General features: G+C 50.3%; 1 protein-coding gene across 4 annotated transcripts; it reads right to left on the bottom strand.

Annotated features, from left to right (window-relative positions):
• LOC122364026 (proton channel OtopLc-like) lies at positions 1–17,063 on the bottom strand. Of its 4 annotated transcripts, none has more exons than XM_043334034.1 (12): positions 16,854–17,063; positions 14,959–15,017; positions 6,888–7,002; positions 5,753–5,884; positions 5,412–5,568; positions 4,985–5,145; positions 4,578–4,782; positions 3,605–3,840; positions 3,139–3,332; positions 2,305–2,485; positions 1,731–1,904; positions 1–1,409 (listed from the first exon to the last, which is right to left on the bottom strand). In XM_043334034.1, exons 1-12 carry the CDS (start codon positions 16,881–16,883, stop codon positions 1,281–1,283), a joined length of 1,773 nt encoding a protein of 590 aa, XP_043189969.1. In that variant the 5' UTR covers positions 16,884–17,063; the 3' UTR covers positions 1–1,280. The 4 variants fall into 4 exon arrangements, with proteins under 4 accessions (XP_043189969.1, XP_043189961.1, XP_043189988.1 ...); XM_043334026.1 differs by having other exon boundaries at positions 3,605–3,867; positions 16,854–17,050; XM_043334053.1 differs by lacking the exons at positions 14,959–15,017; positions 16,854–17,063 and adding an exon at positions 13,052–13,660.
• Positions 17,064–17,868: the final 805 nt, after the last annotated feature.

Below are 17,868 nucleotides of genomic sequence, written 5' to 3'. Positions count from 1 at the left end.
TATTTTCGTACTTGTTTATTGTCTAATCCGTTGCACATTCGATCAAGCATCGGCTGATGAAACAGGGAGGGGGGGGGGAGAGGGTGCTTTGTTAGGCAGCATGACTTTGAATACGGATGGGTGATGGAGAAGGGGGCGCTGAGATCGCATTGGTGAGCCGATCTTTCCGTTGCGTAGGTGATCTGGCTGCTTTCATGGAGGCATGGATCCGAAACAGGATGAGTAATCTCTAATTGCGTATATTAGTGCCAAGACATTTTTTTTCAAACCTTTAGCTCGTCTTGGACTCGGTGCTGTCTAAAGATGGTAATAATCACGTACATTGTCGACTGGTGGTTTGCATTCATTTGAATGGCATCCGGGTTTTTGGTCGATATATGTAGTGGCATTGTCCGGTGATTCGGAGCAATTACGTGAGCCACCTTCCTCTTCACGCAATTTGTCCTTTGAATTTATTGGCCGTTCTCTGGAAATCTAAGTCGCAGGATGAGTCGAGTGGACTGATATAAGGAACCTGAATTAGCCTGCGTTTCTTTTCCGTTCTGTATAACACCAAAAACATTTCAGTTTACAGTCCACTACTTAGCAAACCATGCTGCCTCTTCGCACAAGTGTTGTGCGTCCTATTCACCTAGCAAGATCGATTGGATTGGCTGCATAGTGCATACATTTGTCCTGTTGTGCTTAACTGGTGAGATGTGCGGCATCTACAAGACAGTTGAAGAGAAGAAGGGCAAAGATGCTATGCTTTCACTTTAGTTTAAACTCGACTTAAATGCAACTTAACTGTTGTTTTAGCGTTTCTTATAATCATTGTCAGGTGTTTGTTTTCGGCTACTTCAACTGACCCAATGTGTACCCAAGAAGCCGAGTGTCGTGGCGTAGAATCAAACTTACAAGAGTACCACAAAGAGTTCAAAGGATATTCACAAATTAAACACACGCACACGCCGCACACTACGCATGTAATATTGGCAACTAAAAACAGTAAACCAATTGACAGGCCATGGCCATGGTTAAACAACTTTTCTTTCGGCAATGCGTCACAATTTGTAAAAGGAAGAATATAAAAACGCTGTAAAATGCGTTATCCATGCGCCACCTTGTCCCGTTTGATGGTCCTATGGCGCATGGCACGGACCATGCCGTTCAGATCAACATACAGATCATGAATCACGACACGTAATACATTCAGCGCGAGTGGCACGTTGGGTTAGCACTACAAAGACATAATGCGCGCGGATGATAGCAGCAGTGCGGGAGCGCGTTAGGCAGGCGGGTCACTGGAGCCTGTAGCTGGACTTCCACACTTCCGCCAGCACCACAGTGGAGTGGAAGCGGTGGAAGATGGCCAGTGGCAGGGTGGCGCGCAGGATCACCGCCCACGGCAGAGGCCCGTAGAAATGCAGCTGGGGACGGACCACAGGTCACAGTCAGTTAGCGACACACACAACAGGCCAGTCAACTGGCGATAAACGCCACTGGCTACTGTCGTTAGTGGCAGACCGTTGGCAACAACCAGTTGGTGACATGGACAATCCACAGCCACTTGGTGGCACGGACCATTGGCTACAATCAGTTGGCGATACAGACCAGCAATCGGTCACTTAGTGCCGTGGCACAAACCAGTGGCAAGTGGCCGAACGGACCAGCGGCCGTAGTCAACTGAGACACATTCATAAAACTCCTCAGAAGCTCACGTTACATTTCGTTGTGACTTGTGCCGTTACCTGGACAGGGTTGGCGTCCACTTTGTCGATTTCCATGGTGTAGACAACCCAGAGTGCCAGATTGCAGAGCAGAAGAAACGTGACCAGCTGTCGGCCAGGTTTGGTCCGGTCGTGCTCGGGCAGGTACACAGAACGCTTCATGACGTCCGAGATGAAGACCAGCTGTGCCAGCACCTGTGAACGAGATGTCCTCCCGTCAGTCGCCGCCCTGGCAGCCGCTCCAGTCGACAGGCTGGGACAGCGAACCGTGAGACGTGACGCAACTGAGTCACGGTCATTGTCGGATCGTCTCGGACAGCGTCATGAATGGCGTCGCACCGTCACGTAAAGCGTCACGGCAGGTGTTTAACCGTCACGTTGAGCCTCACGGACGGTTTCGGGCCGTCAAGGCCAGATGTAAGCAAAAAAGTGGTCTCTATACAAGAAACGAAATAAAAAAGCACCTGCACCAAGCAGTTTGAGCTTGAAAGCCTATTTGTGGGACCGGATGTCTAAGCAAAACTGGCTGCAGCTCACCGCAGCCAACCACTATCTTGTCATCGATGGCAGGTTTCCTCTGGTACCCTAACCTCACCTGGATGACAACCAGCAGCGAGGTGATGAGCAGCAGGACGCTGGAGACGTTCTTCTGCGGCGACAGGGCGGCGGCGATCAGGCAGAAGGTCGAGTACAGGAACAGGCCGAAGCCGGAGATACGCAGCAGAATCGTGTCCAGGTCGTCCGGCTTGTCGTAGGCAAACTTCAGCTGACGACATCTGAAACGGACACGTTGGCAGAAGTTCAGCATCTTTGGCCGTGAACCCTTATGGCATTATTGTTTTGGGAAACAAAACGATGACATTTATGTGTGCATTGCGTCATCGAAGGAAGAAAATGCGAAAGAAAGGTGCATTTTAGTGATCTAAAATGGGAACTTCGTCCGCAGGACCTTCATACGTCAGCGTCTGCACCTCGTGACCTCCTCGGACCGTATACACTGTGCAGGGTTAAACAAACATGCGCTCTGTGTTCAGCTCTGCCCGCGTCTCGGCATGAATCCGCTGTCAGCGGCCATTGACGCCCGTGCCCACCACCCACGACGTCTGATCCAGGGGTGCCTCAGGAGAGCTGCGCCATGCGTCCAAATAAACACGTGTCAGCTCTTCTGTGACGCGACCGTCACGCATGTCACGACCGTCACACACTTCCAGCTGGGGGAGCAGCGTGGGGAGATCGAAACAAGTACTACCTATGTGAATTGATCGGGCCCAGATCACCGTCTGATTCAGATGATTTCTGAGTGAGACTGTGATCAGCTTGCGTCACCAACAGACCGGTGTTACATCCCGTGACGCTACTAGGCACCGTTATAATTTCGAGAAACCAAGACTGATACCGAGGTCGTCGCACCGAGTCCCGGCAGACCTACTTGATGAATCCGGCCAGGCAGGCGAGCACCATCAGCACGAGGATGGTTGCGTGGCTGGTGTCGGCCAGAAGGATCGCCAGCCGCCGGTGGTCGTCGCGTCCCACCAGCACGAAGAACAGCACCAGGCTGATGACGATGGCCGCGACCACCAGCAGGCCGGCGAACAGACCCTTCGAGACGCCCACACAGTCCACCTGGGCAGAGCATCGCAGGACGATTCAACAAGGAAACACACAGGTGCCGCTCATTCTTATACCATGTTCTTATCGGGAACCGGTCGTCCCATCTACGCTTTTTCCTACCTTCTTATCGAGACGTTCTTATGAGAAGAAATTTATGAAGGTATTTACAGGCTGTTGTAGACATAATTTTACCTCCAGCTTCCCGCAATGATTCACAACGTATGCATAAAGACCATCGCGGCACCACTAATGAGCTCCCGTCTGAGGGCTGTTTCGCGGCTCACCTTTCCAGCCGTCGGTCGCCGTTCGCCGGCACTGGACCGGTCGTCGCTGTCCGTGGACACGTAGCGCGGACAGCGGCCGACATGCCTCCACATGACGAACAGCACCGTGGCGCCGATCAGCGAGTACTCGATGATGAGCGGGAACAGGTAGGGCGAGGCGTCGCTGACGATCGAGCCCATGATGTTTACTCTGCCGCACGTCTGGTTCCCGCGGCGGCCAGCCACGCTCGCCACTCCTGTGAAACGGAACCCGTAGGTTCTGACTAATGAACGGTTAGTTGGTTAGTAGTTAGTACCGACCGGCCATTTTGGAACTTCAGATGATGTTAAAGGGACTATCCCACCTTCTAAAATGTTGTTAAAACCAGTTAAATTGTGCCCGACCTAATAGATTGGATGACCAGGAACACCATTCTGGCATTTATTTTTCATTAAACATCTTAGGCTTCCCATATTCTAATTACAAACTTTCAAATATGTGACGTCACAGCCCAAAATTACCTCCTTTCCCAGGCCACATTACTGTCATAAAGCTGATTCTTTTTACTCTGTAGGCAGCACAACAAAGTTCAGACCAGGTTTTAAGCGATTTTTCAACGAACAAACCCATTTAAATCAGAATGACTAAACGAGGTGACGTCACACTAACGGTCGCTCCATGTTGAAGATAGGGCCTTGTACAAGGCCTATTTTCAAATGAAGGGAACGAATTTCTTCAACACCAAGAGGCCGCGGGGGTTGCAACCTAGATAGATAGTGGTTTCTGAACCTCGCCGCAAACTTGGCTATCTCAACTCAAACCCCATGTTAAAGGTGGGATAGTCCCTTTAAGGACTTTGAATCTATCATGAAAAACATCAGATGAAGCATTGTCCGAAACTTGACCATCACGATTTTGATGAAAGTATATGCGCACAGTTTTACCTACATTCTGACATCGCCATTCTGAAGCCTATGTTCTCAGCACGCTTACCGAATGATGAAAAATCTTCAATTGCCTCGTGGTCTTCGCGTTCGCCGGAGTGATCCTCGTCCCCGTGGCGTTCGCCTTCCTCGGCGTACTCCACAAAGATGCGCAGACTTTCACGGACCAGGGTGCGCACCCACACGCAGACATTTGTCGCCACCACGTGCATCAGACCGAACCGGGCGACCAGCTTCAGCTTGTGGATGTTCAGCTGAAACGAATAAGTGGGACGATGCCAGTAGATTTCTCTGGCGAGCTTGACTTCACTTTGAAGTATGAAGACGTTTTGATATGTGATATCGTTTAAGCAGGAGTGCCAAACAAGTTTGCTGCAGTGACGTTGCTGTAACGCACCGAATGCCCTGAAGGCATAATGTTCATTTCCAATTTCTAGAAACTGGTCTACCACTCACCTTTGGGTTGGCGAAGATGAAGTACATCTGCATGAAAGTAAATGTGGCCTGGAGGCAGGGGTTCACAGCCAGGAGGATCTTCCGACAGTCCGAGTCATTCGGCAGCTCGAAATAGGATCCCAGCTCCAGGCCGTTGTACACCATAGCTCCAAGGCCAAACGCTATCAGACAGGCGGGTGTTAGTTAGCACTTAGCAACATCACACTTCACAGTATATGTACAGAAAAGATACAGATCTGTATCATAGCAGTCATGCAAATTGCCAAGAGATCATATCAACGGAACATGCCATTGCCTATTCACTGGTTCGTTGATGAGCTTATGTGCAATGTGCATTGTCTGTGCATACATTGCTTGCCACGTGGATGTGGGTGTATGTAGGTATATGTGCGAATATTGAGTTCCCAGCACTACCCTAATGCCTCACCGATGGCCCCCACGCGCAAGAAGAAGCCACCGTGGCTGTGGTCGTTGTCGCTGGTTCGGGCCTTTCGCAGACGCGCAACGCTGGCTCCGCGCGTCTCCGCATGAGAGCCGTTGATGTTGTTCAGGCTCACTTCCACCGGAGAGCCCCGGCTTCGCCACTGGGGACAACATATGTATAGGCGATTGGTGATGGATACAACCAAGTATGTTGCATGCTTTCACACTCGTATTGTAAGCCATCATTTCAACTTTCTCGGCATGTGCAGCATTTCAGTCCAGCTACGATAACATACAACTAGTTGAAGTCGATTGCCCGCGGTCTGGCTTAAGGTCAACACTCACCTTGTTCCAGAAGTGTGTGTTGCAGTCCCTACTGCCCGCGGCTCCGGTCCTCCCGGAGGGCTCTTGCAGCAGGTAGCCAAACACATAGCTGAGGAACAGGATGCTGCCGCCGTACATGTACGCGAAGAAACCCTGCGCGGCCGGCAACACTGGTGTCATGGACATTGGACGGGTAGAAACCACACAAGTGGTTCAGCAGTGTCATGCGAAGGTCATCGCGGTCTAATGTTTGAAACAGAGGGAAAGCCTCAGATGTTCCTCATATTGGTCAGGAATATCTGCCCACAACATGTCCATGGCAAGTTGAATTCAATGTCGGCTTTCTGCGTTGTCCGACAAATGTGATAGGCAATTTTCCCATTCGCGCATTACACATTCACATCCCGACCCTATTTTAGGCATTATATTTTTCAGTCCTCTTTCAAAACAACACATTGACATCGTCCTAATAGAATAGGTAGACGCCAATCCTTCACGTGACGACTCTTAGGTCAAACCTGAGCGTAGCCAAGTTAGCGGTTGACTGGCCAACAGCTTAGATTCCTACACAAAGCTGTTTACACTCCGGATCTGTGGGTTCCGCGGGCCGCCGTTTGCAGCTGGCCGTTTCTCGATCCATCAGTCTGGACCAGCCTTTCACCGCTCGGTTGGCCCGCACCACAACTCGCCGAGTCAGCATGGACCGCCGCCGGTCCGTCCAGGCGGTCAGTGACAGCAGTCGTGGCTTTTCAACGACGCCTGTGCCTCTTTCCCCGGGCACGCACGTCTTCGCCATGCCACGTTGGGTTTTCTTTCACAATTGTCATTCATGAGCTAGAGCTAGTTACGGGACAAGTACGGTTCGCTGCTCTCTCCGACATATGGTGTAGGATTTGAGCACATGATGCAGCACAAACAAGACTTCAGTGGCGGTCTTTTGAAGCATCGTCTTTGCCGCAAGGTCTTTTGTTTTAGGGCGACGACCGTTTCAGCGACACCCACCCACTGCTGAAAGAGTCTGTATAACCGCCTGGCTGGTATATGCCGTGGCTGAAAGCTCTCGTGCCTGTAGAGGTAAACCTTGCTGCACATGGCTTATACCAACGACTGGAATAAGCAAACTACCGACGTTTTCAAAGGGCCGATCGCTGCTCACCTCGTAATAGTGAAGCGGGACGTTGGTGGTAACGATCTCGGAGATGAGGAAGGCGATGCACACGACCACCAGCAGTTTGGCGTACACCAGAGACAGCACGCGGAACGACGCCGTCCTGTGGAAAAACAGTTCGAGGAAAACATGAAGCGCCATTGGTCTGAACAGCTTAACAGATTTACTTCGTGCGCGTTTGTGTGCGTGCTGGTAGAGCTCGATAAAACAATGGAGCTCAACACTGCACTGCCCACAGTCAAGTCAATCAGTCTAAAAGGGGATCGTTGTACTGAGCGTCGTACTCCGCGTAACTTGGACATCACCGGTCTTGTCGAACAGTCAGGCCGTCCATCCCATTCTGAGGCAGATTTTGGCCGATATCTGAGCTAAATAGGCGATGGGACCATAAGTCCACTATGAGAAGTTTTAGGTGAACAATTTTCTGAAAAATGAGGCCGGATTCAGACCAATATTTTTTATTAAAACTTTTGTGACATAGAGTTTGCCGGAATCGGATAAAGCGCCGAAACACCACTCGAAAAAAAAACAATGCACAAAAATAAATCAATAAGCAGAGATAAGTCCACAAATGAAACGTGAAGTGTACCTTCCTATTAGAAAAGTGGTTATTAGTCCATCGTGTTGCGAAAATAAACGGTTCGCGAGCACACAAATTGAAAGCCGGCTTTTCGAATCCCTTGGACGAGGGAAAGGGCCAAGAGCATGCCAAGAGGTTCCTTGTTTCATAAATGACCTACGTCGCACTGTCGTACACGATTGGCATTCCGTTCTTATTCATTCAGAGTAATATTGAGCTGGTCAGCGGTCCAGCGACTATCAATAGGCTCACAGCAGGGTCGAGGATAAAGCCAGGGATGTAGGTAGGTAAAGGCTTTGGCTCGGTAAGCTATTCATTTCCGCTTAGCGTAATTGATGGCGTAATTAAACACACCGCCAGACAATCTAAAGCCCGAGGATGCGAGCAATACACTGGTGGATACATGGGGGGGGGGGCATTTGGTGCAAAAGCCCCCTCCCCCCGCAGCGCCCGAAATCGGCGAAAATTTGCGTTTTTTCAGAACAAACGTCAAACGGAAAACTAAGCAACTTTTATAAGGAAAGTTTGAGTTAGACTACACAGCAGTATTTCTTTTTTTATAAATTTAATCCGGGCCTTTTGAATGGAAGGCTTCACAAGGACAGAGCCCCCGCTCAGCGAAGCTTGTTGCGTTGACCCTGCCCTCTACCCTCCGATCGCGCAATTCCGGTTCCTTGGGAGAATTTAAAGTTCATTCAATTTGGCAGAAGTTTAACGTGCGCACGGCCGGTCCCCTCACTGACTTCGCCTGGCTACGGCCTGCCACCAACCGCAACCATACCTGTCAGGCCGGAGGCCCATAAACGTCAAGCGCCCGTCGCGCTTCGAACCCGGACTGCTATAACCGAGAACGCTGCACCAGGAGTCCAGCGCTCTATCGACTGGGCTACGGGACCGGCGTCCGGCAGTGCGTAAGGAATCGAAATCCGATGAGTTTTTGGAATTTGGAGAATTTTGGGGCGATGCCCGCTCCCCCTGCAGTGTCCAAGACCGCCTTCCCTGATTGGCCAGTGAAACAGTACCTAATAATTTACTTATGCGAAAACATACAAGACGCAACAAAGAGCATATGCATTATGCACCTTACGTAGGTGAAAGATAAAAATGCAACAAAAACGCCATCACTACTCGCCACCATTTTCTTAACCTTCCAGGCGGTGGGGGGGCATTTTTTTGCCCCCTCCCCTTTAGTTTTTTCGATATATCTCGAGAACCGCTGCGCCGATCGTCACCAAACTTTCAGGACCCTCCCGGGAGCAGCTAGCGCACATGGTGACCAAATTTTTTTCCAAAGGCTATGATAGGTTGGCCGCTAATGACGTCAGAGTGACGTCATTTTTGCCATTTTCGACCCAAAAAAAGGTTTCGCGGGAAGAGCTGTCAGGCCTACAGCTTTAGAGATACAGAAAAATGTTTTTTTAAATAAAAGGTGTGGAATCAAAAGGGCTACAAAACTGCTATTTCGGTTTTTCATTTTTTTATTTTGACCCCCAAAAATAAAAAAAAAATTGAATATAATAGCCAAAAAATCCAAAAAGTTTTTTGAATTTCGAAAAAACGGAATATATGTGATAGTCCCTACCGCCTTCTATCTACATACCAAATTTGAGATCGATACCTCTTTTTTTGGCCAAGTTATAGCAAAAAAACTGTTCAAAATTGATGACGTCAAATTTTCAAACTCAATTTTTAGCAATTTCAGACCTCGTAACGCAAAACAAAGACCACCATTAGACTCCCCGTGACGAGCTGCATCGAATCGATAGGTACCCATTTTATGCAAAAATATCAACTTTGAAATTTGACCTTTTTTGACCTTTTTTGACCTGACCTCCACCAGAAAGTGACCTAAACCGTACCTGATGGTCTTATAACCAACACCATTGAGTTGGAAATTAAAACTGGCCATAAAACATGCATCGCATAACCTTAGTAAAATTGGGCTCATGTGGTGACCCTTGGTGACCTTCTGGCTGGTGTAGCCAGTAGAAACACTGTATGTTACAGATATCTCTTGTATTTCGCCACAAAATCGAGACATATATAATTTTACATACGAACTTAGTTATCTAGTATTGCACACATGTTGGCGAGAACATCGAATGTAATAAACGAATACATACGGTTTTTAATATACACACAGCCAATGCAGTTGTCCAAACAATACAGCAGTTTAAGCGAACGGAACGTTAAAAGGGGGGCGCACAACTTAATCGAAGGCTTTAGCAATTTAGAGACTGGTAAAAGCGACACCTATTAACAAAACTGTAACTCGCGGTTCACAGCATCTAGCGGTGACCGGCGGAAGTAAACGCGCCTAGCGGTGACCGGCGGTACATGCAGGGGCTACATCACTCCCCCGCCCTAGTTAAACACCATAAAAAGAAGTTTGGCGGCGAGTACGCGACGAACGGCGGAGAGGGGGTGGCGAAGCAGGCGACGGGTCCGGCGGCACGCGGCGAGCCGGGCGAGAGCCGCCGGGGGCACCTGAGCGGCTGGGTGCAGGCGATGCAGCAGGCGGGCGGTCCACCGAGCTGTCTGTCGCTGTAGTAGGCGTGTCGTTCACCAGGACGTCCGGTGCTGCAGGCGGCGTTGCGGCAGGCATGTTGTCCGTGAAGGCCGGTTTACACCGAGCCAGGGTGACGGTGTCGCGTCGCCCGAGACGGTCGATGGTGACGGTGTGCTGGTCGCGGGATAGGACACGATAAGGACCGTCATAGACGTATTGGAAAGGAGAGCGATGCGAATCGCGTCGGATGAAGACGTGGGAGCAGGTTTGCATGTCTTGAGAGATGAAGATTTGGCGGGAGCCAGGACGAGGAGGAGTTGGACGGAGCTCCGACATGGCGGCACGGAGACGAGAGGCTAGGGAAGCCGGATCAGAAGAAGTGTCCGACGACATGGGGGAGAGGAAGTCACCAGGAAGTCGGAGACTGCAACCATAGACTAGGTCTGCAGCGGTGCATCCGAGATCCTCCTTGAGGGCCGTGCGCACTCCGAGTAGCACCAGAGGAAGTCGGTCCGACCAGGAGACGGCGTCGTCATTGGTCCGCAGAGCTGACTTCAGTTGGCGGTGGAAGCGCTCTACCATCCCGTTTGCTTCTGGGTGGTAGGCGCAGGTCCGGATCCGAGAGGTGCCGAGAAGCTTGGAGACTTCTGTCCAGAGGCGGGACTCGAACTGGGATCCTCTGTCGGTGGTGATGAGTTCGGGTACTCCGAAGCGGGCGATCCAGCCGCTGACGAGATGCCGAGCCACCGTGACGGCGTCCATGGTGGGCAGAGGAATTGCCTCGGGCCATCGGGTGAAGCGGTCGACGACAGTCAGGAGATAGGAGTTGCCATGGGACGGAGGAAGTGGTCCGACAAGGTCGATGTGGATGTGTAGGAAGCGAGAGTCAGGTGGCTGGAAGCTGCCCATGGGTGGCTTCGTGTGGCGCTGGATCTTGGCACGCTGGCAGTGCTGGCAGCTCCGGACGAAGGCACGGATGTCCGCGTTGATGTGGGGCCAGATGAACCTCGATGAGATGAGATGACGCGTAGCGTTGATGCCAGGATGAGACAAGTCGTGGAAGCTCTTGATGATGGAAGGGCGGAGTCTGGCTGGGACTACAGGTCTAGGTGTGGCCGTTGAGGTGTCGCACCAGAGACGTAGATGCGGATGATCAGGGACTGGGAAGTCACGGATGATCAGAGATGAGGATTGTTGCAGCTTCGGCAGGTCAGGATCGTTGGATTGGTGTAGGGCGATGTCGGCCAAGCTCAGAAGGCCGGGTGAAGGTGTAGCTGCGGCAGAAGCCGGCGCAGACACTGAGCTGATCCGTGAGATGGCGTCAGCTACCGGGTTGAGATGTCCAGGAACATGTCCGATCTTGCTGGTGTGCTGCAGAATCAGGTCCATGTGACGTTGTTCACGGAGAGAATGGTTGGCGTTGCCGTTGGCCTTGAGAGCAAAGACGAGCGGCTTGTGGTCCGTGAGGATCTCGAAGTCGCGTCCTTCCAGAAAGGGCAGGAAATGTCGCACGGCGAGGTACATGGCGAGCAGTTCCCGTCCAAAGGTGCTGTAGCGGCGTTGGGTGGGCGTGAACTTGCGCGAGAAGAAGGCGAGAGGCTGAAGAGAACCACCAACTCGCTGGTGGAGCACGGCGCCGGCTGCCGTGCTGCTGGCGTCAGTGCTGAGGCTCAGAGCTGCATCTTTGACGGGATGAGCGAGCTGGGTGACGTCAGCGAGGGCGGCTTTAGCAATTTAGAGACTGGTAAAAGCGACACCTATTAACAAAACTGTAACTCGCGGTTCACAGCATCTAGCGGTGACCGGCGGAAGTAAACGCGCCTAGCGGTGACCGGCGGTACATGCAGGGGCTACAACCTTTGGTGACCTGACCTGTGGGCTGTGACCTGACCTGGTATGACCAGTGACCTCTAATAGCAACATATGTACTAGACAACTGACGCCTTATCGCTGATTTTCGACAAAATGCGTTTTACTCGGTGTTATAGCGCTTTCCCTAGAAACCCCGTGAACGGTGAAACATTTTATCTTTGACCTGACCTGTGACGTCATCGGTGACCCCGAGGTCAATGAAATTTGGTTTCCTTCGACAAATTTGACAGGGCTATCGAACGCCGTTTGAATTTTGCGGATCCGTCCAGTAGTTTCGGAGATACGGGGGGGGGGGGGGCAAAAAAATGCCCCCCCCCCCACCGCGCGGAAGGTGGCTGGTAGGCCCACCGCCTGCCGGGTTAAATGTATGTTACATGTTATTTTTCGATATTTGTCGTTTGCTGTTATTTTCTTTTTCGATATTTAGCTTTCGATATACCTACCTATTGGCTTTCGACATTTGTCTTTTCGATAGTTTGTCTCTCGGTATTTTGTAGGTAGGTAGGTAGTACGATATTTTAAGATTCGATGTTTTCTCTTTCGATATTATGCAATTCGTTATTTTGCGATTTCGAAATTTTACCATTTCATTATTTTGCTTTCGATGTTTTGACGATAGGTAGGTACCTAGGTATCTACAGATAATGCATTCTATGATTTTGCTATTCAATATTTTGCGTTGGGATATTTTGTACGGAATGCACCAGAAAAATATTCCTCTTACTATAAATATCTGCGTTAGAAAATCAAGAACGTCATAGTAATAAACATTTAAAGAACTAATTTTTCGATAATATACCTACGGATATGAGCTACTTAGGTACTACAAAAAAAAAATAGGCACTTGGATTGTTTCAGTTTCCCTGTGATCAAAAGAAAATATTAGAACAGCTTGAAACAGATCAGCCCTTAAGCCAAGACTTAAACTTAGCTCATGAGCATCAACAAAATAATAATTATCCGCTGCTGATCGGTGGCTGATCATAAAATTCATTTTCACGTGAATCTGTATCGCTGTCCCTATCTTACCATCTGCATTTCCACTGAATTGCTCGGAAAGGAGGAAAATGATGGTTGCAAGTGCATCTTACGGCGCTGACCGGCAACTGCGAACAAATCTCGGCTTCTACAGGGTCAGCCTTCTGAATCCCCGACCTTCCATCAGTAGATCTGCGTTGCTGCTGATCTCACCTTCCCCTGGTATCGCCTCTCCAGCCGAGCCGAGCCACGCTGGCCGCCATGCTGAACAGCTTCCGACAGACCGCTTTTATACCGATGAGCAGCTACCGACAGACCCCTGTATTGCCGGCGGGCAAAGCGCGACGAAGATCTCTGTACATAGTTGCGTTGGGCAGCTTCCGACAGACCACGTGCGGCTCTTCACAGACGCCGAGTATAAGCGCCGATGGGCACGGTTTCCAGTAGACCGCCGCGCTGTAGAGCGAAGGCGAGCAGCTGTATAAGCGCAGATGGGCAGTTTCCAGCAGACCACTGTATAGCGAAGGCGGGCAGCTCCCGATAGACCTCCGTCGTCGGCCGGTGACTGAGCGACGCTGGGTCCTCCGACTGAATCACAGTGGACCGAACGGTCCGCCAGCGACGCCGACGCACGCGCGGCGCCGTCACCGACCGGCGCAGCGCGTCACCTTCCCCGCACCGTCACCGGAAGTAACGTCACCGCGCACCGCACAACAGTCGCCGGTCGCGTGGGTGACACGCCGACCTTCACCGGGTGCATGTGCGGATGTCCGCCACAAAGAAGTAGAACAATACCAACGTGGCAGACAGAGGCTATAGAGCAAAGGCTGTGTATTTGATACGGCTATTATGTTGCATTCATGAAACAATATGATTCAAGATTATGCCAGTTTTTGATTAATGATACGCTCAACATGCGGCCGGTCCACATGTGTCCCAAATACGTGAAAGGAGCCGCGACTTGCGGCATAATAGATTTGTGAATTGGAAGATAATGCTGCATTATAGAACGGGAATAATCAACCCAGTTGGTTGGTTTGTGTATACGGGACCCTGAGATGCCTTGGAGGGCACAAAGTACTTTCAAGTGCGAATTGTATAGCTGGAGGAAGCTTGCATTGAGTCGCCTCGCCGCCTCGCCGTCTGCCCTTCACAAAACACCCGCTGTCGGCGGCGCGTGCTGCTGCTTTCCCCGTCTATTTACAATTTCTCTCGGAAAAGAAAGGTTAGCATGAGCGCTAAAATGTTTGTTCACGAACACTGCCGGCCTGTTTGCCCATGGCCTCTGTGCGTGCCTCTGCGGGTCCTACTTGGACGTTTCTGCGCCGCTCACCGGTGTTTGTTCTCCCGACCCTTCACAGTACCCACACGATAGGTAAAACATCGAACCCCGTACCTACGTCTATAGGACCCACAGCTCAAGTTAAAAACAACTTTGGCGTTAAATAGGTTTTTAGCTTTTAGGTTTAATTTTTTTAGCTTTTCGCTTTAGTCACTTTTGGTCATATATGTGAGAATAGCTCTTGAAGAGGGTGGTCGGTGGCTAGCGGAAATGGTCACAGCCATGGGAGAGCCAGCAGTGCACGTTCAGTCGCAGGCAATGCCCAGGACCGACCGTTCAAGGGTCCTGGACACGATTATTACCTTTTGACACGATTACTCGTGTGCCTTTGTAAAGGATTGTGCTGTAGTTCGTCAACCTGTTAAATTTTCGCGTGGAAGCATATAAGTTTACCCTCTTCTACATAGTGATTTACCCTCTCAAGGGCTCAATGTGCATTGTGCACTGCTGTTGATGTAGGTAGGCTGGTACCATACCGCAAGCTCTAGCTATAGCAGCTACGTAAATAGAGGGCGACCGTTTTAGATGCAATGAATTCCACTGTTCATATCCACGACCCCAGTACCGGACCGAATCCATGTCCAACACGACTGGGGGCGTATGCCAGTCATGCTGGGCTCGAAGAGAAGTTCGTAGTGTCTTGTCAAATTCGTTTAGTTTAATTCGTGTAATGCTTATAAGCTATCGAGTTACACGCGGCTTACTCCTGGGTCTGATACAGATGCTTAATTTGATCGATACTCCGGCTCTCTCTGCCAACAGACACTCATAGACTTACTTTGAATTCTTGACTGGCCATGAGTTCGAAGAAGATGAAGAACTGTCTTCCAAAGATTCCTGGAAAACGAGAAATATTGATCACATTAGGCATAGTCGGCTGCAAAATAATACCTACACAAGTGAAAAGAAATACAAATAAAATATTTTGCCAACGAAAACGTAATCTTGACCAATAAATACGCTACGCGCCATTTGTGACCGCTTTAGCCAGCGGGTTTGCATCGGACGCCCGCCATGCCGAGACCATGACCAAGGCCCTATATAGGTACTGCGTGACTGGAGTACCTACAACGCACCGTCTCCGCGCCGAATGGCCGGCCGAAATTGTTTGACGTTGACGGCACCGCTATTTCCTTATCGCGAGCTTTGGATGTCCGGCGACCGGCTGCTAGGATGTGTGAAACATTACTGTTATGTTAGTGAGAGTCTGAGAGATTGTGCATAGGTATTTGCGTTTTCACCAGACCGATAAACATCTCATAATTGTCAGCTAACATGTTAATAGCCCAATTTTGGTACCTACCACCTGCAGATCGCAATGAAACGGTTCACTTGAAAAGTACTTTTTGGGTCAAACACTAGAGTTTTAAGTTTCTAAATGCCTTCAATGTTCAATTCATTTTAAAAGTCTGTTACCTTAAAACGGACAATCAAAATTGTCATTAACCCGCGCACCGACGGGGGTCTGCGCCAACTTAGTACCGACGGGGGGGGGCGGATGACCGCCCCCCCCCTGAGATCTCGAGAACGAAGCAAGATAGCGACAAGCGGTAAACGGCATCGGATACGCACGGACAAGGTCTACAATTTTTACTAAGGTCATTTTCAGGTCAGGTCAAAGATGACGTCACAGGGGTCGAAAAAGTCAAAATGGCGGCGCTAGATATGGAGAGGGTTTTTCTCGAATAACTTTCGAAGTAGTCAAGATAGGAGCAAACTAAGGGCATCATCGTGATCCTCTCGTCGATCCGCATCGAATGATATATATGTTGACCTCGAAAGGTCAAGGTCAAAGGTTGACCTCAGGTCACGTGACCTCGAGGTCATCATGTATATCATTCGATGCGTCTTGACGAGCTGAACACAATGAGACCATCCGCGCGGCTGTATCTTGTTCCTGTAAGGAGTTATTGGCCAAAAACCTTTGGTGACCTTTGATGACGTCACATGACCTTACAGCTGCCCAACAGCAAAACAGACCTCAAGGTAGTGAAGGTTGATCGTATGTGAAGTCATGTATGGTATATGGGGCCATTCCGACCCGTTTTAGTGGTAAAAACAGGGAGTTGATTTTTCCCCCATTGACTTATAATGGGGAGGTCGCGAAATTGACCTGACCTTAGGTCACCGACATCAAAATTCCGAGATATACAAATTGTAGCTACTAATGACCTAATAACATCCTGCGACTTTCAAAGGCCTCCGACATCTACTGTAGCTCTGGCACGGTGACAAAGTTGCAAAAAAGTGACTTGAGGTTGGGTCATTCAAAGTGACCTGGTGACCTGACCTTAAAAGTTAGGAGGTTCAAACTTGCACACCATGTGTAAAATTGATGAGAGAATAGTCATACCAAATTTCGCGGCGCTACGCGCCGCGGTTTTCCCGCTATCCGCGAAAAACCTCAGGGGGGGGCGGATATCCGCCCCCCCCCCCGTCGGTGCGCGGGTTAAGAATCCAGTGGCGGAGTGTGGCGAACAAGTGCACTTAGGGGAAATTGTCAGCATGGTGCATTCAGCCCACCACATGATATAAATTCCCTATCTATTACTAGCCGCTAGATGAAATGCGTTTAAATTACTTAGGCTTCCTAGCAAACTATATATGCCTAGCTAGCTGATGGAAGAAACACACGTTTTATGCTCCAACCAGCAATCAGCATAACGTACGTACCTTTTTATCCGAATCGACTGATGTGTCCATTTGTGGCACAAATACGCAACCACCGACAGTCACCGACTCTTGACAACCCTCTCTCAGACCACGCGACTTCGCTCACTCGCCGCTGTGCGTCTGCTCGTGCACGCGGGTGTGCGCGAGTGTTTGCCGCTCTCCCGATCGGGACCGGTTCCGCACACCCGCGCCGCTGGCTGGCCGCCGTCTGTTGGCGGCCGCGTGGTGACCCAGCAGTTTACCCCCCGCGGTGTGCCCGCCGAACTTCGCGACGTCACTGGTCGTCGCCGTCCTCGCGAGAAAGCGACACGAGCGACCCGCTGGATGGGGCAAGTCATGGCCTTGCTATACATGGGGACTGGAGCGGCCGGATCTGAGTGTGATTCACGTATGGAGCCAGATACGCGTATTTAACCGCACCGGGACGGAAGGAGAGCTTGGGTTTTACGTCCCGCTCGCTTTTCGCCAACATGTAAAATCATCGGTGCGAAACGCTACTTTTTGGATGCATTGTCACTCCTTTTTGCCGATATTGCTATAGGAAAGTCGAGCTACACATCACTTGAGCTGTCACATCACCAGATCATAAACGAACAGTGGCATCGGGAAAAAACTTTAAAATTTCTCATTTGACGTTAAGAGCAGACGAACGGTATATTTCCAACGAATTGAGCATAAGATTTACCGTTTACAAAAGATAAAAGATCATTGCGATTCACCGCAGATCTCACCGAACCGAAGGGGCCCACGAATGATTTCGCATACAGTACCTAATTGTCAGCGATTATCATGCTACTTTATAAACGGCGTTTCATATACCCAAGTGACGAGAGTTCGGCTTAGCATTATTCAGCACTCGGCTGGAGCTACATACTGTGGTTAGTACGGCATCCAGCCCCAGGCTACTGCAGCAGTGACCCAAGGCACCAGGCGCGGCCTTCAAAGTCGCCTGCAGCAGCGGCCACTGGGGACGGCGGCGACGCGGCAAGTCCGGGATACCCACAGGAACTGGCGG

The sequence above is a fragment of the Amphibalanus amphitrite genome, unplaced genomic scaffold, assembly GCF_019059575.1.
Source record: "Amphibalanus amphitrite isolate SeventyFive unplaced genomic scaffold, NRLGWU_Aamphi_draft 000027F_arrow, whole genome shotgun sequence".
Classification (NCBI taxonomy): domain Eukaryota; kingdom Metazoa; phylum Arthropoda; class Thecostraca; order Balanomorpha; family Balanidae; genus Amphibalanus; species Amphibalanus amphitrite.
This window is presented reverse-complemented; position numbering and strand designations above follow the sequence as displayed.